Source organism: Astyanax mexicanus, chromosome 1, assembly GCF_023375975.1.
Source record: "Astyanax mexicanus isolate ESR-SI-001 chromosome 1, AstMex3_surface, whole genome shotgun sequence".
Classification (NCBI taxonomy): Eukaryota; Metazoa; Chordata; class Actinopteri; order Characiformes; family Acestrorhamphidae; genus Astyanax; species Astyanax mexicanus.
In genome coordinates, this window is record NC_064408.1 from 7,640,941 (window position 1) to 7,664,066 (window position 23,126).

General features: G+C 38.4%; 1 protein-coding gene across 8 annotated transcripts in view; it reads right to left on the reverse strand.

Moving 5' to 3' along the window:
* Positions 1 to 23,126, reverse strand: part of rgs3a (regulator of G protein signaling 3a) — a 360,852-nt gene that overhangs the window by 32,448 nt on the left and 305,278 nt on the right. For all 8 annotated transcript variants that reach the window (XM_049465826.1, XM_049465822.1, XM_049465824.1 and 5 more), the window contains one exon: positions 20,916 to 20,986. In XM_049465826.1, the coding sequence (XP_049321783.1) occupies positions 20,916 to 20,986 (71 nt within the window). The remainder of the gene's footprint in view (positions 1 to 20,915; positions 20,987 to 23,126) is intronic.

Here is a 23,126-nt window from a genome sequence, read left to right on the forward strand (position 1 = left end):
TAAAAAAAAATGGCAAAGTAGTGATTCCACACTCATTTCTACTGTCAAACCTCAGATCTTTCTAGATACTGATCTAGATACTTTGTTTTTTTTTTCCATCAATCAGCATTAAACCTGTCATAGTAATATATGTGTAAGTATGTTTAACTATCTTTTACTATGAATTAAATGACTCAGTTGAGTTAAACGACTAAGCAAACAACGGATCACTATTGCCCTTTTGATTGATGTTTTGTAACTGCTTATAAATGCTTATAAGGCATTTACAACCTAATCAATATTACTTAATAATCTAGTTTATAAACCATTTATAAGGGTAGTCTTATTTTAAAGTGGTACCAGATAAACTGCTGATAAAGAGGAGTTTAATCTAATATATTATCCAGATTATATACTGTTATGAACAAACGCTGTCTCTCAAATGCTGCTCCATGCTGTTTACACACTAAGAGTGCGGTATGTGCTGCGTACACTGCTCACATCTGTGCTGCAGATGTGAAAACACTGTGTTTAAAGCACAGCTGCAATTTTTTGTAGCATTTTGTGTTAAAGTAGAGATAAGGCTTCACACTGCACAAATCTGACCAATCAGAAATGACGATGTGCTCGCGTGGTTTATTGGTGCGCATTTTGCTGCGTTAAGGTTTTTATGCCCGTGTGAAAACAAACCAAACAGAGGGAGAAACTCTCCAACTAAACATATAAAACTCATCAACTGATCTGTTTATAATAAAGTAAAAAGTTTATTCTATCCAATTTATTATACATTTTTTATTCCAGCGCCCCACGTCCAGGGCTTTATCTCCCCACAAAAAAAAAAATACAGCCAGTATAAACTAGTATTTTATTATATTAACACCATATTATATTAATATAAATATAATTACATTGTACATTTCTTACATTCATTCTTTTATTTACGTATGTTTAATTTTCCACTATAAAAACTTGCATCTAAAAAAGAACATGATGATGAGATGTGCATGATGACTCAGTTAAGTCTTTGGATGTCAGTTTATACTGTAACACCTCTAATGGTAAAATAACACATTCTGTACAAGAAATGACTAGAACGCTTCTCGGGCCGTTATGACCTCACACCTACAGGTCGTATTTCTCAGTATAACTGCATTATCATTCATTAAGGTCTTATGAATCAGCTTTTCTAGAATCCCCAGGTTCAGGGTGTCCACTGTGGGTGGCAGGTCATACATAGTGAACTGCTTTTACCTCTTTCTGAAAGGTCTTGCCTTCAGTTATTTATTAATGTGCTGCACTTTCACACTATCTGCAAAGTTCAGCTTTAAATAATATCTTTTATTCCAATTTTATTCCAATCACTGCTATTTAATTTTTTAACCTGGTTTAAAAGGAATTAATTATGGTGCATCCGTGTCTTTGTTACCTTCTGGCTACCACTCTCATTCCAAGAGTTTGAGTAAAATGAATATTGTTGTATTATTCTATAAACTACAGGCAACATTTCTCCCAAATTCAAAATAAAAATATCATCATTTAGAGCATTTACTGTATTTGCAGAAAATGAGAAATGGCTGAAATAACAAAAAAGGAAGCAGAGCTCAATATAATTCAGATCTCAAATAATGCAAAGAAAACAAGTTCATATTCATAAAGTTTTAAGAGTTCAGAAATCAATATTTGGTGGAATAACCCTGGTTGTTTTTTTAATCACAGTTTTCATGCATCTTGGCATCATGTTCTCCTCCACCAGTCTTACACACTGCTTTTGGATAACTTTATGCAGCTTTACTCCTGGTGCAAAAAATTCAAGCAGTTCAGTTTGGTTTGATGGCTTGTGATCATCCGTCTTCCTTTTGATTATAATCCAGAGGTTTTCAATTTGGTAAAATCAAAGAAACTCATCATTTTTAAGCGATCTCTTATTTTTCCCAGAGCTGATCTAAACAACCAATGATTTATAAAGGAAAATGGGTACCACTTTCAAATAAGACTACCCTTATAAAGGGTTTATACATGTTTTTTGATTTGATTATTAAGTATTATTGGTTATGTTGTAAATGCATTTGATAAGCCATCGATTAGCAGTTACAACACATCAATTGAAAAGGCAACAGTGATCTGTTGTTTGCTTAGTCAGTAAATTTATAGTAAATAGTTAAACATACTTACAAATATATTACTATGACAGGTTTAATGCTGATTGATGGAAAACACAAAGTATCTAGATCAGTATCTAGAAAGATCTGAGGCTTGACAGTAGAAATGAGTGTGGAATCACTACTTTGCCATTTTTTTTTACAGTTGTCATTTATATCCATGTTGTTATTTATTTATTAACTGCTTATTAATTAGTTTTAAAGTATTTGCAGCCTAATTAATAAACGTTAATAACCTCCTTTATAAACCATTCATAACCCCTTTAAAAGGTAGTCTTATTTTAAAGTGGTACCGGAAAATCATTAAAAAATGATCAAGGGTGCTCAAACTTTTTAATTTTTCAGGACAAATTGTTGGTGCACGTCTTGCTGGCGCATCTGTGACCAAGTCAGCAAGTCTTTGTGATGCATCAAGAGCCACAGTATCCAGGGTAATGTCAGCGAGATACCACCAAGAAGGACCAAACACATCCAACAGGATTAACTGTGGACGCTGTAAGAGGAAGCTGTCTGAAAGGGATGTTCGGGTGCTAACCCGGATTGTATCCAAAAAACATAAAACCACGGCTGCTCAAATCACGGCAGAATTCAATGAGCACCTCAACTCTCCTGTTTCCACCAGAACTGTCCGTCACCACAATAAATTATTGTGGTCTAAAACCAGGTGTTTCAGTTTCATTGTCTTTTTCCTTTTTCATATCACTGTAATCAATATAGACAGTACGTTGTTTTTCTAGGAACGGGTGCAGGATCTGGTTTCAATCCAGCACAAGACTACAAAACTATCCCACAGCTGATCCAGGATCATGAGTTAAAGGAAGTGGTGCACCATGGGAACGCGGAGCTGAGTCCGGAGTAAAGCAGCAGTGACATTGGCTCAGACCCCGAGGGGAAAGTCGGCACAGCTGGTTTACTGGTTTCCTTTTGATGCTCTCCAGTTTAAAGCCCTGTCTGTCGACAACACGTTACCCTCCCACCTGAGACAGCTGCCCCCGGGCTCCCCGGATCCACCATCATCACCCCATTCACCAGCATGAGTCACGAGAGAGGAGGACGGAGAGCTTATTCGCCGCTCACACGAGAACGGTGAACGCCAAAAGTTTGAATAAAGGAACACATAAGGAATCATGTAGTAACTTAAAATAAGTGTTAAACAAACCAAAATTTAAATGCTCTTATCTGGAGAGCTGCTGTTAACTTGCAGTTTCTGAGGCTGGTAACTCTGATAAACTTGCAGTCCTGATGAGTGCCAGTTTTATCATTACAATGTTTTTGATGGTCTTTGTGGTGACTTTATGTGAGGCTACTGAACCTCCTTTATTCTTAACCCTCCTGTTAGATAGATAGATAGATAGATAGATAGATAGATAGATAGATAGATAGATAGATAGATAGATAGATAGATAGATAGATAGATAGATAGATAGATAGATAGATACTTTATTTATTCCAAAGCATTTATGAAACACTTCATAACATATCATTTATGAAGTTTATTTTAATGTTTATCATAATTTCATTTATCAAATTATTTATGAAATTAATGAAATGCTTCATAAATGATATATTAAAATATTTAGGAAAATTATGTTAATTTGTCAGGAACAGCAATGGTGTTCTCAGGTCCATTTTATCTGTCGCGTGTTTAATTATCCAATTAATTTCCGAAATAATAAATATCCAAAATAATAATTATTAAACAAAATTCTAACAAGCAGTGTGAATATTGTTTTACTAACTACATTACTAATTATTCTATGAATATTTAGTGCAATGGTGTTTCTTACCTCTAACAGGTTTAATGGTTCAATCAGGATATTCACTCGTTTTTCAAAAAAAAGACATATTCAACTTTTTTAAATGTTTTACTACTTTACTGCTTTTGAAAAACCCACATTTGATGCAAGGGATTTACATAACATTAAAACATAACTTTTTAATTTTGTTTTAGCTTTTGTATACATATAACCCCTGTTATAGAAAGAAGTTTCATACCGAAAAAAAAAAAAAAAAAAAAATCTAGATCTTTAAACTTTTAAATGGGTCAATTTGTAATCCGTATCATAACAGGAGGGTTAAAGAGTCAGTGTAAAATAGAGTAGATTAGAGTTCATCAAGAGCATCAATGAGTTTTGGGTGCTCTTGACCCTGTTGCAGGTTCTCTGGTTGTCCTGTCCACATTTGAACCACATTTAATAGGTGCTAAAATGGTATGGTTATGGCTAATTAGTGTACAGTACCAGTCAAGTACCAGTCACAAGTCCAAAACCTCAAAATAAACAGCGAGGTTCTTCAAAACAAGCCTATAAAGGTGTAATATAATTATCAGATTAAGATGTTCCTTATCAACCAATTTACAGTGACAAAGTCAGATGTTATCTCTGTCTCCTGAGAGGACAGGACTGATGGACAGGGTCATCACAGTGCAGGATGATTCCACTGTCCACTATCTGATGCATGCCTCTGAGCTCGGGGTCGGCCGAGGTCAGCACGGCGAGTGCTGAACAGTTAATCTGTGTGGGCGCGGCGTGATGGCGAGACCCCGTGGAGTTCGGAGAATGAGCTCCGCTAGAACCACGCTGTGCTCTTTCACACGGGTCCTGGAACGAGTCGACCCGCTGGGTGTGGACCTCAACGGGTCAACTCAATTACCCTGTTACAGTGCAGTGATTAGCTTAGATGGATGCTTAGATACTTACGAGGTGGGAAACTGAAACACCTGTCATTTTAGTGTGGGAGGTTTCATGGCTAAATTGGAGCAGCCTGGTGTTCAATCTTCATTAATTGCACATTGCACCAGTAAGAGCAGAGTGTGAAGGTTCAATTAGCAGGGTAAGAGCACAGTTCTGCTCAAAATATTGCAATGCACACAACATTATGGTATTATGTGACATACAAGAGTTTAAAAGAGGACAAATTGTTGGTGCACGTCTTGCTGGAGCATCTGTGACCAAGACAGCAAGTCTTTGTGATGCATCAAGAGCCACGGTATCCAGGGTAATGTCAGCGAGATGCCACCAAGAAGGACTAACCACATCCAACAGGATTAACTGTGGACACTGTAAGAGGAAGCTGTCTGAAAGGGATGATCGGGTGCTAACCCGGATTGTATCCAAAAAACATAAAACCACGGCTGATCAAATCACGCAGAATTCAATGTGCACCTCAACACTCCTGTTTCCACCAGAACTGTCAACTGTTTACTGATCATCAGTAAATTTTACATTTCAATTGGAAATCAAGGGAGCAGTGCTGGGAGCACCTATAGGAATGAACTCTGATGATTGACTGTTGACTGTTGTCAGGGTTTTGATCAGTCAGAGGAGCTCCTGTGTTTGTTTTCCACCACCAAAATATATAGAAACACACCATAAATTTACCTGAACACACCTCACTTCCACCTCACTGACCACCACACCAAACCATCAGTGTAGATTTATTACTAAACTCTAAAGACACTATTTTAACAGAGCACAAGGGGCACAAGGCATGAAACCAGACTGTTGACGGGGTGTAAGATAGCAAAGAGCATCGCAATGTGCCTTGTGGAGGGTGTACCATAAGATTTTTAATGTCTCAGAACATTCACAGCCCCACTTTCAGCCCTCCACCCCCTGCTCCAACTGCTTAAAGCTCTCCACAAAACAAAAATAAAGCCATGCGCTGATCCAGAGCCAGGTCTGATTGGAGGTTCTGCTCGAGCGAGCGCAGCCAGACTCCCACTAATCCCGGCTCCACCGCCGAGACACAGCGCTCTCCATCCCCAAGCCTGAGCTCAACCAGCACACTCACAAAGCCCTGACACAGCCTGAGCTTCAGGCTGCTGTACTGTCCTGCAGCTGAGCTTTATAGACCTGATAGAAAAACAATACCTGTATATTAAATCTACAATTAAATACAATAATTCTGCAAGGCTGATTACTCAGATAGCAAATGATAAAATAAATAAATACCCTGGTTGCTGAGTATAATATGGCAATCGCAAACACTCCAGATACACAAGAGGATTAGCCAGTAGACTTCTTCTGAGGGTGGAATCTGTACTGTCTGTAGCAAGTCAGCAGATGAGGAAGATGTACAGTAAGTACCTTCAAATAATGAGTGATGAGTTTTGTGCTTCTGTTACATTTAAGCGTGAACTTGCTTGTTTGTGTTTTGGCATTTAGCACAAGCTAACACTAACATGTTAAATGTTATGCATAAATATGTCATCATGGCCAGCAACAGCTTATTTGCATAACAGTGACAGAGCCCTTAAATGGCTCAATCTGGTAAGAGTACAGCTGGTGAGATCTTTATCTTTATGTGAAAGCGATTTTGTGTAAAAAACTTCCGGGCTGAATGCTACATAAACACCCTGCTTGCTGAGTATAACACAACAATCAGTTCAAGTCACATGTGCCAATGCAAAGCCTGCAAAACTCACTTTTTGCACTTTTGTTTTTCCTTTTTGGTTCCCAACTGCATCTATAAACACTCCAAGTACACAACAGGATTAGCCAATAGACTTCTTCTGAGGGAGGGATCTGTAACTACTGTCTGTAGCAAGTCAGAAGATAAGGGAGATGTACCTAATGAGTGATGAGTTTTGTGCTTCTATTACAGTTAAGCTTTAACTAGCATTTAGCACAAGCTAACACTAACGTGTGGTAAACGCTAAGCATAAATATGAAGTGACACCGGAGCAACCATCTGAGACACCATAGTAACTGCATGCATTACCAACCCTTGGGCAACACCTTAGTGACCACTAAGCAACACCATAGCAACCACCTGGAACACTAGTACAAAAAGTGGAAAACTAGTTGTAACTATACATATATATATATATATATTAACTTTATTTACATTTTTTCCAGTTTCTTCTTTTGTTTCTAATTGAGCTAAACCAATTGTCCCACCCTTTCAGCTGCTACTCAGCTGTATATACCCCAATCACTAGTGATGCCTCAACACCAGGACGGTACAGACTAGCACACGCCTCCTCTGATACGTGAAGTCAGACTCTGCCTCTTTTTGAACTGCTGCTGATGCAGAAATACCGAGTAGCATCACAGCACAGCGCTAACGCTCGGAGGAAAGAGCAGCGGTTTGGTTCTGATACATCAGCTCACAGATGCAGCCTTGTGCTGATCGACATCACCCTAGGAGTGATGAGCGGAGAGAGAGAGCACCATCTACTGTACCCACCCAGAATGAGAGCAAGACTAATTGTGCTTCCTCGGGGTTCCGGGAGCTGATGGCAAGCTGCATGACCGGATTCGAACCAGCGATCTCCCGATTATAGTGGCAGAAATTTCCAGATATTATGACCTTGGATTGACAAACTGTTCTCTAACGTTCATACTCTTTATTACAAAATATACACTTTTTAAAAAAGTGCAAAATTGGCTCTTCCATGATTTCCCTCAAATAACCCTATTGTAGCACCTTTATTGTGAGGAGATGTGCTGTGGGAGAGTTTGTTGTGGACGTTCTCTTAAATTTGATGTTCTCTCCTGCTATTTTTGGAACTGTGTGACTCTCACTTGAGCTCAACAGCTCAGTAGGACACGGTGCATTTAGTCTGTGCTGTTGCTGAGTGGTCTTGCATACTGTACTGTGCTCTTGAACGTCTGAGTAATGGAACACACTTGGACACTTTCCGGAAATCACGTAAACACGTGCACCAGTGGTGAAAACCACACGTGTAAATGTTGGGATGGCTGTTTCAGAAGTGGCGGCACTGTGGCTGTGGGGAAACCAGGGGGAAAACAATCATCATTGTTGGAATAACGGTGCTCATTGCTATCTTACACCCCGTCAACAGTCTATTTTAATGCTTTGCCCCCACACTGATAAAATAGCGTCTATAGAGTTTAGGAATAAATCTACACTGATGATATGAGGTGTGGTGGTCTGTGAGGTGGAAGTGAGGTGTGTTCAGGTACATTTCTGACATATTTCTATATATTTTGGTGATGGAAAACAACCACAGGAGCTCCACTGACTGATTAAAACCCTGACAACAGCCAATCATCAGAGTTCCTTTCCTATACCAGACTTTTAACTCAACAGAATTTAATAAACAGAATAAAGAATAAAATAACATTACTGTTCCCTTAAATGAGCTGCTGGTGTATCTTCACAGTGTGAACGAGCAGATCAGTATCTGTCTCTGCTGAGACGCACAAAAGCGCCACGCTGTTAAGATACGAACGCGCCAAAGTCAGAGCTCACCTGCCTCTTAAAGGGAATGATAGAACTGGCACACTGATTGGCTTATTTCACGTTACGCCCAAAATTAAACACACCCATGATTAATTAAGAGAATTAGGACATGCTGATACAAGCAGGGTGTATTTTTTATGCGCTCATGATACCAAAGACATACACCCTAAATCCAGTTGTGTGAACCGCAATTGAACGATGCACTATAGCTAAAATTGGACCCATGGAATTATTTAGTAAACAGTAAAAAAAAATGTTAACCCAACCAGAATATGTTTTATCGTATTTTAGATTCTTCAAAGATTCTTCTTCTCTTGATTAGATTAGACAGTTTTGCACATTTTCTTAGTCAGCTTTATGAGGTAGAGTCACCTGGAATTCAGGCTTTCAGTTAACAGCTGTGCTGAACTCATCAAGAGTTAATTACTTGAATTTCTTGTCTCTAAATAAAGTGTTTGAGAGCATCAGTTGTAAAGTAGTGAAGAGGTAGAGTAACAGGTAGACAGTGAATAGAACTATTTGAGTAATGTTCTAATCTATATTCTTTCTTTATTGATTATTGGCAATATGTTTTGGTCATTGTCTTGTTGTATGGTCCAATAAGGTTAAGATCTATTACTTGACTTGGCTATTTCTAAAATTTCTCATTTCTTTCATTTGAACCATTTCTTGATGGATTATCTACAATATGTTTTGGTCATTGTCTTGTTGCATGGTCCATCGCAATGAAGATCCAATACTTGACTTGACTTTTCCAAAACTCTCAATTTCTGTCATTTGAACCATTCCTTGATAGATTATCTGCAATTTGTCTTGGTCATTGTCTTGTTGCATGGCCCAATAAGGTTAAGATCCATTACTTAACTTGGCTATTCCAAAACCTCTCATTTCTTTTGTTTAAACAAAACAGAATATGTTTATACATATTTTAGATTCTTCAAAGATTTTTCTTCTTTTGATTAGATGCAACTCTGCACATCTTGGTTTTCCTATTTTTTTTCAGTCAGCTTTATGAGGTAGAGTCACCTGAGATTCAGGCTTTCAGTTAACAGCTGTGCTGAACTCATCAAGAGTTAATTATGAATTGAATTTCTCGTCTCTTAATAAAGTGTTTGAGAGCATCAGTTAAGGTAAAGTAGTGAAGAGGTAGAGTTACAGGTATACAGTGAATAATAGCTCTATTTGAGTAATGTTCTAATCCAGATTATGAGAAGCAAGAACTACTCAACTAAGTAAAGAATGATAATGATGAAACTGGCACTCATCAGGATTGTCCTTGGAAAGGAAGAGCAGGAGTTTCCTCTGTTGTACAGGATAAGTTTATCAGAGTTACCAGCCTTTAAAACACGGAAATTAACAGCTCCCCAGATAAGAGCACCTAAATGCTTTTAAGTTACTGTTTAATGTGTATTATTTACTATTCAAACAACAACTTAGACACCCAATTAATACTTATTACATTAAAATTCTACAGTATTCTACAAAGTCAACACTAGTCCTGTCTAAACAGTTATCTAGGGTTGTATAAAGGGCTAAAACAGAGCTTTTGGCCTCCATCACTTCATACTTTGGCCCAAACTCAATACTGGAATTAATATACAATCTCTCCTGACCTGATTATGACGAGATGCTGACATAAGTGAGGTGTTATCTAAAGTTATGGCAGGAGCCTGTCCACATGTGGGTTAAACACAGCAGGTTTTAATATCAGAATAATGTGGTGTAGGGTTTCTGATAGCCTCAGTCTCTCCAGCAGAAAAGGTTAAACCAGCACAGGCAAATCCCTCTCAGCAGTGTGAGGATTTATCACACACAGATTACGCTGATAAATCTCCCGTACTCAGCCCTCAGACTCAGACCTCCAAGCTAAACAATAGACTGAGAGAAACGTAGCAGACAAAGGCTGTGTGTGTATGAGCGGTAGAGAGAGTGAGAGAGAGAGAGAGAGAGAGAGAGAGAGAGACAGAGAGAGCATGCATACAATTTCTACCTGAAATAAATACCCAGTATTGACCATTCTGAGCCATTAAGATTCACTCGACAATGACCTGACCCACAGCATCTAAATAAGATCAAAATCCAAGATTGGACTCTCTATTAGTTTCTTTTAACCCATTTCTTTATGAATTATCTGCAATTTGTTTTGGTCATTGTCTTGTTGCATGGTCCAATACGATGAAAATCCAATACTAGGGTTGGATATTCCAAAACTTCTGTCTCTTTTTTTTTTTGTTTAAACCGTTTTTATGGATTAAATTATCTGCAATACGTTTTGGTCATTGTCTTGTTGCATGGCCCAACAGCATCTGAATTAGATAAAGATCCAATACTCAACTTTTCATTCGTTTCTTTTGAACCATTTCTTTATATACCAAAACTCTCAATTTCTTTACGTATTATTTACAATATGTTTCAGTTATTGTCTTTTGCTTGGTACAGTACAATAAAGATCCAGAACTTGACATAGCTATTCCAAAACTCTTCATTACTTTAGTTTTAACTGTTTCTTTTTGGATTATTTGCAGTACTGTTTTGGTTATTGTCTTGTTGCATGGTCCAATGAGCTGAAGATCTGATACTTGATTTTGCTATTCCAAAATAATCAATTTCTTTCATTTTAATTTTTTTTTGAGTGATTATCTGCAATAGATTTTGATTATTGTCTTGTTGCATGGTCTATCTCAATGAAGATCCTATACTTGACTTACCTATACCAAAACTTTTCATTTATTTTATTTAAACAATTTCTTTATGGATTATCTGCAATAGATTTTGGTTATTGTCTTGTTGGGTGCAACCATCTGTTAAAAATTGAAGCTGTAGCGGAGCTGGACCATGCAGCAAGACAACGGCCAAAACATGTTGCAGATAATTTACTGAAAAAAGATTCAAAATAAAGAAGTGGAAAGTTTTAAATAGTCAAGACAAGTCCTGAGTCTGCAGCTCATTAGACCATGCAACAAGACAATAACCAAAATGTATTGCAGATAAACCATAAGGGAATGGTTCAACAGAAAGAAACAGGGAGTTTTGATATAGTCAAATGAAATCCAGGATTTTTGTCCTAGAGTATTATCGGACTGTAGCCTGCTGCTAACTACAGCCAGCACTGCTGGAGCAGCATTAGAATTACCCACTATCTGCACTAAGCGCTAGCTCTTTTATGATTCAGAGGTGAGTATATCGGACTGTAGCCCACATTTGTATTGGGTCAAAACAAGCTACATGGGACAAACTGCTAGTTAATATCACCCTGTCTTACCAGAACATGCAGGGTTCCTCAGAGTAGCGCTGTTGGGTGGCATTATCTGCAGCTAGCACTAGCGGTTAGCAGCTAATGCTGCTGCTCCTAGCCTTAGTGGAAATCTGGAAATCTAGGCTTACTCTAAATAAACGGAAGTGCTTTATTCATCCAAATAAATGGTTTTCAGTAGAGAAATCTGTGTAGATTAACATCCAGCACTCCACTGATAGTGCGTCTTATAATGCGGTGCACCTTAAAGTGGGCAAAAGAGTCGCACCCTTCCTAAAAGACCTGTGAACGGCCTGTAATGCTGAATCAGCTAGAGATGAACATGCCAGGACTCGCCTGTGATGCTGTAAAACAGACAGTCTACAAATTCAAGACATTACACAGCAGTGATAACAGCGCTGTCAGAGGATGAGCATGTGAGAAAGCATATTAATCAATCATGATAAAGTGAGGTAAAGAAAATATCACTCAGTCCCTCCCAGTACATTACTCATAACACATTAAAACACTGCTCACAACATCAGAAATGTCCCAGAGCCTGTTCGGTATCAGTATCAGTATCAGTATAGTGAGCTCAGTAGCTTATATAACTAATACCCATAGGCTATAGTTGTATTGTTAGACAACACGTATTATGGTTACACTCTATTTAATATAAAGTGGCCACATCTCGAGTTTCACGCTGTTGGAAATATACAAAGAAAAGGTTCAATTTTCTGTATTTTAAGGAGCACTATCAATGAACATCTATTTTCTGGTCTATTTTCATACATAACACACATTTTAAGGGACACTAGTAAGGAACAATGGTGTTGCCATGTTTCTCTTCTAATGGTGAAGTTGGGGGAAGTGCCTAAGTAAACTAAGCTGTAAACATAAACATTTTCTTTTAAAGTCAAACGTGCACTCAATGTTAATCTACACAGATTTCGCTCCTGAAAACTATATATTTGGGTGAGTAAAGTGCTTCCATTTATTTACAGTGAGCTTAGATTCCAAATATTTTTTAAGAGTGAGTTTTCAGTAAAGTTTCTCCATCAATATAGCTGGGAACAGCAGCTGTAGGATTAGCATTAGCCGCTAACCGCAGAACTAGACTAAGAAACCCTGAGTTTTCTAGATATCCAGGATGCTATTAGCTAGCAGTTCTTCTGACGCAGCTTGTTTTAACAAGCAGGCTACAGTCCCATATACTCTCTATATTGTCTCTAAACTGCGAAAGAGCTAGGGCTGTGGTTAGCGGCTAATGCTAATGCTGCTGCACCCAGCCTTAGTGCTGGAGAAACTTCACTGAAAAAACTCACCCTTATAATGCTGTACTTCAGTGGAGTGGTTTTACTGCTCCTTAATTCCTAACTGGTACAATTCATACATATAAAAAGTGCACTAAATTATGCACTGTTGGATTTTTGTTAAAATTAAAGGATTTTAAGTGCACCTTATAGTCTGAAAAATACAGTAGTAATGTTTCATAAGATTTTAACAGCCCAACATATTCAATACAATTAGAGGAAAATCTATTTTTGATGCTTTCCATCAAAACTTTGTTCAAAATATCCTCAAATGTAGTCGAGGATCGAAGACTATTAAAAACGTAATGATGAAACTGGCACTCATCAGATGACAGCCACCTAAATGCTTCACAGAGTATTTTGGTTTGTTTAACACACTACTATGTGATATGACAATCTATAGAGAAATGGTTCAAAACAAAAAAAATTGAGAGTTTTGGAATAGACAAGTCAAGTTGTGGATCTTCATCCTATTGGACCATGCAACAAGACAATGACCAAAACATATTGCAGATATGAGAATCAAAGACTATCAAAAACTTAATGATGAAACTGGCACTCATCAGAAAAGAGCACCTAAACACATTTAAGTTACGACCTGATTCCTTATGTGTTCCTTCATAGTCTGAATCACTTCACTATTCATTTATAATGTAGGAAAAATAATACAAATTATAATTTATTCTGTGTTTTCTCCACTAGCTTTCCACACTCTCTACGTAATTATTCACGCCACATCAGAGAGAGCCTGATTCATTCAGCTACACACAGGCAGGTTAAGTGTGTGGGTGGTGTGTGTGTGTGTAAGTGTGTAAATGTGTGTGTGTGTGTGTGGTAGAATAAACATGTGTTTAGCTGATATTAAACTGAAATGAGTGGGATAAAATAAAGTCAAATTCAGAGGAAATGCTCTATAATAGTGAGGCAGTTGTGGTTTAGCACACTGGTGATTACCTAGTGCTTCAGGGCAGACGCTACACACACATTCATACACTCACAGATGCTTTCTCTCTCTCACACACACACACACACACACACACACACACACCTGCATTATACTAGTTCCCAGCGACAGCTGAAACAACACAGTGTTCACAGCTGTAAGGCTGTATGTGTGTGTTTGTGTGTGTGTGTGTGTGTGTCTGTGGTGTTACAGTACTAGCGTGACACCATTGTCTCAATCACAATGATGTACAAGTGACCCATTTGGGCCGTGTCCAGGTGCGTCCTCACGAGGCCATTCCTCCGTCTAGCTCTTTCTTCTGCATTAGTCATTCGTTCCATAGGCTAGCGTTCATTGTTCTATATTAGAAATTGAGCATTTTTGACCTTAGATGATGATTCATTGTGGGTAGTGTACCTCCTGGTGAGAGATAATATTATATCACTGCTAGACTGCTAGACAAGCCTCTATGGGCTATACCTATAGTGCACTGTTCGACTGTGCATCGCACAGCTGTCTTTGGTATCATGAGGGCAAATAATATATGCCAGAAACGTGCAAAAGGCATGTACTAATTCTCTTAATTAATCATGGGTGTGGTTAATTTTGGGCGCAATGTGAAATAAACCAATCAGTGTGTCAGTTGTCATTCCCTTTAAGAGGCAGGTGAGCTCTGACTTTGGCGCGTTCGTATCTTAACAGAGCAGCAGCTCATTTAAGGGTACAGTAATGTTATTTTATTCTTTATTCTGTTTATTGTTGAGTTAAAAGTTGTGTTTGTGCTCTGCAGTGCTTCCGCATGCATGTGTGTGTATGTGTTTAATGAGCAGGGGTGTATGCAGAGCGATGGGAGCACCTATAGAAATGGACTGTTGTCAGGGTTTTAATCAGTCAGTGGAGCTCCTGTGTTTTCCACACTAGCAGAGTGTGGGCAGTGTGCCAAGTCCTGCTGGAAAATGAAATCTGCATCTCCATAAAAGTTGTCAGTAGCAGAGAGAAACATGAAGTGCTGTAAGATTTTCCAGTAAGACTGTAAGACTTTAGACTTTTAACTCCCTTGATTTCCAAATAAAATACACAGATTTATTGGTTTTCATTGGCTGTAAGCCATAATCATCCACAATAACAAAAATTACTGAAATAAAGTAACCTTTTGATATTCCAATTGGATGCACATGTACTAATCACCACCATGATAATGAGTGATACTGCAGTGCTGAGTATAATAATGACCCACCAACCAAATAATAATATCTGCTCTATCTGTGGTGGTGGTCTGTCCTGTGGGTTCCTGGCCACTGAAGTTGTATTTTGAGAGTTAAAACACCTAAACTGATTCCAGTCATTGAACCAGACTTGCCCAGACTGAACCTCAGAGATCAACAAGCTTAGCAAGGCTAGGCGGCCATCTTGAATTTCCAGCCCATTGTTCTGGGAGGTGTTAATGTGTGACCTTTGGTTTGCAGAGCGGCGACACAGTGGGACAGAGAGAATCAACAAATGATGAAGGGCCGGCGGTCTTAACAGAAACCCGGACCCCCTACAGCTCCTCCTCACACCTCCGAGAGAGAGAGAGAAAGATAGAGAGAGAGAGAGAGAGAGAGAGAGAGAGAGAGAGAGAGATCGGACTATCTCTGATCTGCTTGACTTCTTCTACAAAGCTGTAAAAAGTACAGTCTTTCAATGCGTTTTCTTTATTTTCATGACTGTTTACATTGTAGATTCTCACTGAAGCATCAAAACTATGAATGAACACATGTGGAGTTTGATGTACTTAACAAAAAATGAGCTGTCCTCCACAGTCACCGGACCTGAACCCAATCCAGATGGTTTGGGGTGAGCTGGAGCACAGAGTGAAGAAGACAAAGGAGCAACAAGTGCTAATAAACACCTCTGGGAACTCATTCCTTTAAGACTGTTGGAAAACCATTTCAGGTGACCACCTCTTGAAGCTCTTTGAGAGAATGATGCAAAGAGTGTGCAAAGCAGTAGTTATTTTGCACTAAACATATTTTTATGTTTAAATTTTTGTATATAGTTTTCTTTGTGTGTCCTGATCCTCAAAATACTGAAAGGCATAGGCTGCTCTGAGTGTCAGGTGGTTTTTAGTATCTACATGTATCCTAGAGGTGTGATTATTGATTATCAAGAAAAATAACTCCGCCTGATGCTGTTTCTCCATGTATTTTATCAAAGTAATAATTAATAAACCATGTAATGAACTCAAATCATCAATATTCTTATGTTTTTAACTCATAAACACTCTAGTTTAATCATTTAGGAAAGGATATCTTAAGTGTGAATATATTTAAAGTCTATACATTCAAAAATAAGTAACATTTTGAGCAAAACATGATCAGTTCCAGGAAAATATAACAATTCATTTTAAATGATTATATTTTTGAGCAGCCGTATGTCTTCTGGAGTAAAAGAGATCAGGGCATGTGTCTGTCTGATATAATTACTGTGTTATAAGACCTGAAAGAGAAACACACCAAAACAGCCTAGAGTTCAAAGAGTTAATATATCCTTGATTTTAGAATTGTGTGGTACTGTGCTGGTGCTGTATATATGTATATTGGAAATACATATACATATAATATTCTCTCTGAGTGAGAGAGAGGGCATTTATCAGCCCCCCAAATCCAAATCTAAACTTGAGAGAGCTGGTTGAAATCCTCTGAGGTATTAGCCTAATCTCTGGCCGTAGCCACAGCTTAGCATGGTATGTGTACATCAATACTGGAGCTCACTGTGTTCACTGGGATTTTTCACTGGGACCCATTAGTTTAAACATCCTGCAAACATGCTTCCAGATAACTCCAGATCAAATTATCTGCACATTTAATCAGGATACAAGTGTTTGGCTATCCTGGTGTTAGCGTGAATTAGCTTGCTATCATTGAGTTAGCATGAATTAGCCAAGAATTCTACTGAAGTGCTGATAAGCTGTCAGAGAAAGTAGACTGGTTCTTCTTAAAAGATGAAAAAGAGTTTATTCAGCTTTTGTTGGAGGAGTAACTCTAAGGCTTTCTATTAAATTTTTTGGGAGCATTGCTGTAAGGATTTGGTTGCATTCAGCAGTTAAATGCATGGTGCTAATACAGTAGGTTTATGTTATGCCAGTTTCAACCTACGCAACTTTTTGAGTCATCAGTCATTGTGCTGTTCATACTACAAAACTGGTTGCACTGTAACCGCGAGTCCTTCGGTTGTTGAGACGTTCTATATATTCACTATACAGGGTGATAAATTACTTTTTGTTTCGCTTGTGGGAAATTGCTAACTCACCTGGCTGCTCTCCAGAAACACCTTTTGACACGAGAACACACCAGAACTAAACACACACAACAACTAGCGCCGCCATGCCAGAGAATCTCTATCGAGGAGAATACGCACTTGAAGTGAGCCCAACATGAATAATGAGTTCAAATGGAGCAATTGAGTAAAACAGAGTTTATAAATGTCTGATCAGTTTTATATTGAAATATGTACTTATGTCCTCAACACAGAAGGGGGGGGGGGGGCTCTTATGGGGATCCAATTTGTTGTATGTCGCCAACTGGGTCAGATATCTAGCATGCCAACTATTTGCCAGGTTTTTGTGCATCTTTTAGTCAGTAGTTTACACTACAGGACTGAGCAAACACCTAAGAGATACACAACTTGCAACGAAAAACTGTCAGCGAATGAAACTGAGCTAAACTGAACTAAAGTGGGATAAAATCGTGTAGTGTGAATCTGGCATGAATCTGTTCCAGACAGTGCTATTTTTATTGGCAAAGCCAAGGTTTTTTGTGCCTGTATGGAACATCAGACAAGGGTTCAACTCAATCTGGACTCTCAATGTGGATCACTACTAACATTTAAACATCAATAACTAATAAAATAATGACTATATCTTTTTGAAAACTGGCTAAACTGATTGGCTGACCATCTACATTCATTCTCTTTTGTAGGCAAAAACTGAATGCAGTACATTTCAGCATATTACCTGTTGCAAACTATTTACTGGCTACAATATGAATAGAAATCCTCATAATGCTCAACATGGTGTGTGTTTATGGATAAAGTCCCGCCCTTTAACAAAAAGAGCCAATCTGTTTCCTGATTATGCTAGTGGGAAAAAGCCCCTGTGAGGAGATCTGCACCAGTGCAGCAGCCAGAACAAGTCAAAAAACAGTTTTTTCCATTATTTATCCAAATGCTACAAATCAAATGAACAATAATTTCTTTAAAGTCTTCAATTCAACTGCCCAGTGGCAATACAAAGATGGCCAGTAAGTGAACAGATGTCCTATAAGACTTTTGCCTTTCTCACAACACTTTTAAATCTTAAAATGTCACTGTTGGTTTTTAACTTTTAAAAGGTTAAAAGCTTTTCCTTTGTTTCATGAGTTTTTTTCTTATTATAGTTATATTGTAGTTATTATAGTAATAAGCATATTAGAACCAAAAGACAGTGGAGTTATTTGTGTGATGAACTTATCTAGTTGAAAACTGGAGTTTAATGAAACTGGTTTGAAAATGATCTACTGATAAATCTTCTGTTGTCTCACAGGTAGGTCAATGTAGAGTTGGGAGTCTGGTCCAAGGACTCTTATTGGTCTACAAGGCTGTGCTTGCTTGGTCGGGAAATTAAACTCCAGTCTACCATAGTAAACCAACCATGTAAGCTCACAGATGGCCTGAAACCCATTGGTGACATCAGATACTGGTGCAAACTGATCAGCAACCCAACCACTATTAAATTTGCAAAGACAAAAACAGTAAATCAATAAATAGCACCCAACAGAATGGAACACTGCTTGACCCATGATTCCCATTTACTCCTTTATACATATGGATCCACAGAATGGATCCGCAATACAATGTAGGAACAATGTAAGAACTGAGAACTTTGGATATAAAAACAATAATAATGAACAATAATATCTAGAACTCCAACAAATAGGTAACTGTTTGTCCTAGAATTCAACTTCACTCCTTTATACATATTAATAAAAAAACAATACAGTGTAGGAACATGAAGAACTGAGAACTTTGGCGATATTCCATTAGAACCACCACATTTGGTTCATTTACAATTAAAACTATACATTATATTTACCATTTATCCATGTTGGAAGCAATCAATTGTCTTCTTCTTTTTATTTGGGTCATCTACTGTCATCTACTGTCAACTAGGCCAGCAAAGGGACCAACTACAAGAGCACGACCAATCAGAACAGTGGAATCAGACTCAGAGATGGCCTAAATCCCATCGGAAACAAGTATTGGCACAAATGAATTGGCAGAAATGAACCATTAATGAAATAATGAAAATAATGATTTCTGATTAAACACATTTTCAAGACTGCAGCCAACATTCTACACTAACTGAAGACCATCTACTATCATCTACCGTGATCTACTATCAACTACTGTCAACTAGGCACTCTGAGAAAGCAACTACAAGAGCATAATCAATCAGAACAGAGGAATCAGACTCAAGTTCAACATTAGATTCTCGCAAAAAAACGATTGGTAGAAACTGTCTACCACTGAAGTTTAAAGTAGTATGAATAGGCAACAATACAATGAAGGTGAGGAACTAAGATTATTGGTGACATTCCCTTAGAACCACCATGTTTGCTTCCATAAAGCATCTTTATCTTTCAAAGGACAGTTCTTTCTCAGTTGTCCTTCCAGTGAATGACCATAATGAGAACAATTTCTCAATGTTGGAAGACTTTTTAACATCAGAAACCAAAAACTCTTCATTCACTCTCACAAAGACACTTAGTAAAGATAGTAATAGTAATAATAGTGAAAAAAATAACTATAAGATTTCTGATAAAACCCATTTTGAAGACTACAGCCAACAATCTACACTCACTGAAGAATGTCTACTGTGATCTACTTTCATCTACTATCATCTACTGTCATCTACTATCATCTAGTGTCAACTAGGCCAGCTGAGGAACCAACTACAAGAACACGACCAATGAGAACAGAGGAATCAGACTCAAGCTCAGCATTAGATATTGGCAAAAACCGATTTGCAGAAATTGACCACCGTTGAAGTTCAAGTAAAACTTAGAGTAACACCGAATACAAAATCAGAACAGAGGAATCAGACTCAAGTGCAGCATTAAATATTTTCTATATATATACATATCAAAAATCATTTCTCTTTTTTTGGAGAAATCAAATATTTTGCAACATTTAAAATCTAAACTGTGCTTTATTTAGACTTACATTTCTTAATTCATCAATATTCTACACTAAGTGTCATCTACTGCCTCTAGGCAAATAAAGGAACCCACTACAAGAGCATGACCAATCAGAACAGTGGAATCTGTCCAAGAGCATGAATCAGAGACCACCTACTGTCATCTACTGTCAACTAGGCCAGCAATGGAACCGACTACAATAACACGACCAATCAGAACAGAGGAATCAGACTTAAGTTAAACTAATAAATAAACATTTCTACAACATTCTACACTCACTGAAGACCATCTACTATCATCTACTGTAATCTACTGTCAACTAGGCCAGCAGAGGAACCAACTACAATAACATGACCAATGAGAACAGAGGAATCAGATTCAAGCTCAACATTAGATATTGGCAAAAACCGATTTGCAGAAATTGACCACCATTGAAGTTTAAGTAAAACTTAGAGTAAAACCGAATACAAAATAATAATCTATTTATAGATAGATGCATGGATGGATGGATAGATATAGAATAAGCTTAAAATAAGCTACACAAGTAAAGAATAACGTATAATAGTGAAAAAAATAACTAAAAGATTTCTGATAAAACCCATTTTGAAGACTACATCAGACTACTATCATTCTACTGTTAACTAGGCCAGCAATGGAACCAACTACAAGAACACAACCAATCAGAACAGAGGAATCAGACTCAAGTTCAAATAATAATTAAAAAAAAACATTTCTACAACATTCTACACTCACTGAACACCATCTAATGACATCTACTATCATCTACAGTCAACTAGGCCAGCAGAGGAACCGATCACAAGAACCCGACCAATCAGAACAGAGGAAAAAAGGTTTTGAACTTACAGGTTCTTGGACTTCTTCTTCTTGGTGCCTTCAGGGCCCACGTCACAGCTGCACTCGGAACCAGCACTGAGCTGCAGAGAGAGGGAGAGGAGAACAGTGGGCATCATCCATCCAGTGGGTCAGCATTGTGGAGAGAGTACAGGGAGTCTAGAACCGGAGAACCGGAGAACCGAAGAACTGGGGGAACCGTCTGTAGTCCACACGCCCAAACCCAAGCCCAAGCCTGATTTACAGCAGCCAACAATGGGAATAGTCCTGGAGAGGGTGGCTGGGGTGGAAGTGTGTGTGTATGAGTGTGTCTGAGTGTGTGTGTGTGTGTGTGTGAACTTAGCCAGTCTAATCCCTAACACCAGGCCGACAGCATAGTCCCAAAAACAGAGTGTGTGTAAGTGTGTGTGTGTGTGTGTGTGTGTGTGTGTGTGTGTGTGTGTGAAAGTGTGTGTGTGAGAGTGTGACACAGCAGCTATTGGCCTGAAGTGTGTCCAGGATTAAAGCCTCAGGCTTGGACCTTGGCGTCATGTTACCTTCCTGTGCCTGGAGGATTCTGATTGGCTAAGAGAGTTGTAGAGGAGGACGGGGTAGCAGGGGGTATTAAGGGGGGGTAAATCTGTCTGCCCAAGACTCATGGGCAGGGCAGCGGGGGTGGGGTGTTCCAGGAAGTGTGTGTTTAGCAAAAGTGTGCTGATTTTATAGGGAAATACAAATATAGTACCAGTCATAAGTTTGGGGACAAAAATATTTAAAATGTTTAAAAATGTTTAACATTTTAGATTAATACTAAAGTATTCTCTGCTGGATTTTCTCAGTCAGCTTTATGAGGTAGAATCACCTGGAATTCAGGCTTTCAGTTAACAGCTGTGCTGAACTCATCAAGAGTTAATTATTAATTGAATTTCTTGCCTCTTCTCGCACACAAAAGAGCTCTAAGAAGATCTACGTTCAAGAATATTTGACTTGTATGAAGCTGGAAAGGGTTTTAAAAGAATCTCTAAAAGCCTTGATTTTCATTTTTTTCCCACGGTAAGACAGCACTGTTGTTGCTACTCTCCCTAGGCGTGGTAAAGTCCTGTAAAGATGACTGTAAGAGCACAGCACAGAATGATCAACAGTGTTGGGAGTAACGGCGTTAAAACTAACGGCGTTACTAACGCCGATACTTTTTTCAGTAACGAGTAATCAAACTAATTACTCTGACTGTAACTATAACGCCGTTACCATTTCCAACACCCCGTTACTGCATGTTACTTTAGCCGCTCTATGAACTTTTTTTTTGTTGTAACTTTGCTTTGCCCTGGTTAACCCCTCTTCTTTCCGGTGAACTAGAGCTTCTGGCCGCTGTGCCTGTGGTTTGGCGTGGTGAAGTGAGGCACAATTGTGACTATTTGCGTGCTCTAATTAATTCAGTGATTGCCGTGGACAGGCCAAGTTCCGATTTAAGGACGTTAAGCTTTTTTTAGCTGCTCTGGTTTTTGTGGTGCTGCTGCTTTCTCTTTTAGAGCTTAGATTCTCTGCCCGAACCCGACCTGACCCAAAGACCGTCCCAAAATCGGGCTCCTATTTTTATTTTATATAAAGCTCTGGTATGATATTCACAATGTTGCTAAGTAACCAATTATTATTGTTCACTAAAGCGAACGAAATAGCGAAAACTGAAAGTGAAAAAACATTTGTGTTAACTGAATCTAATAAAAACGGTAATTAAAAGGAAACAAACATAACTATCTCGACGAACTAAAATTACTGAATTTTCGTGTTTAATTTATTTATAAGCGCTGTTGTACAGCGGAGTTGTACAGCGGGAGGTGTTGTGCCGAGCGCGCGGCACCTCCTGGTCCATGGCGTTAGTTCTTGTGTAAAGCGCTCGCGCTAGCCGCAAAATACGACAGAAAACACTGAAAAACTGTAGATTACATGGGATTACAATATGAGCGCAAGGCAGATGGAAGAGAAACAGGAGATACAGTGTGTGAGAACATTTACCTGTGAGTAGCTCACACCAGAACAAGCAAATCTCTCTCTCTCTCTCTCTCTCTCTCTCACGTTTATTAGATTGATCTCTCTGATGAGATGTGTGAAAACTAATAAAAACTAGCAAGCCCACCCTAAAAACAAATTAAAACTTACTGAATTAAACTATAATAAAATGAAAAATGTAATCACGTAGCTCTGGGCGCACGTGAACACCTCCGCGTTTGACTTGCAGCATTGTGT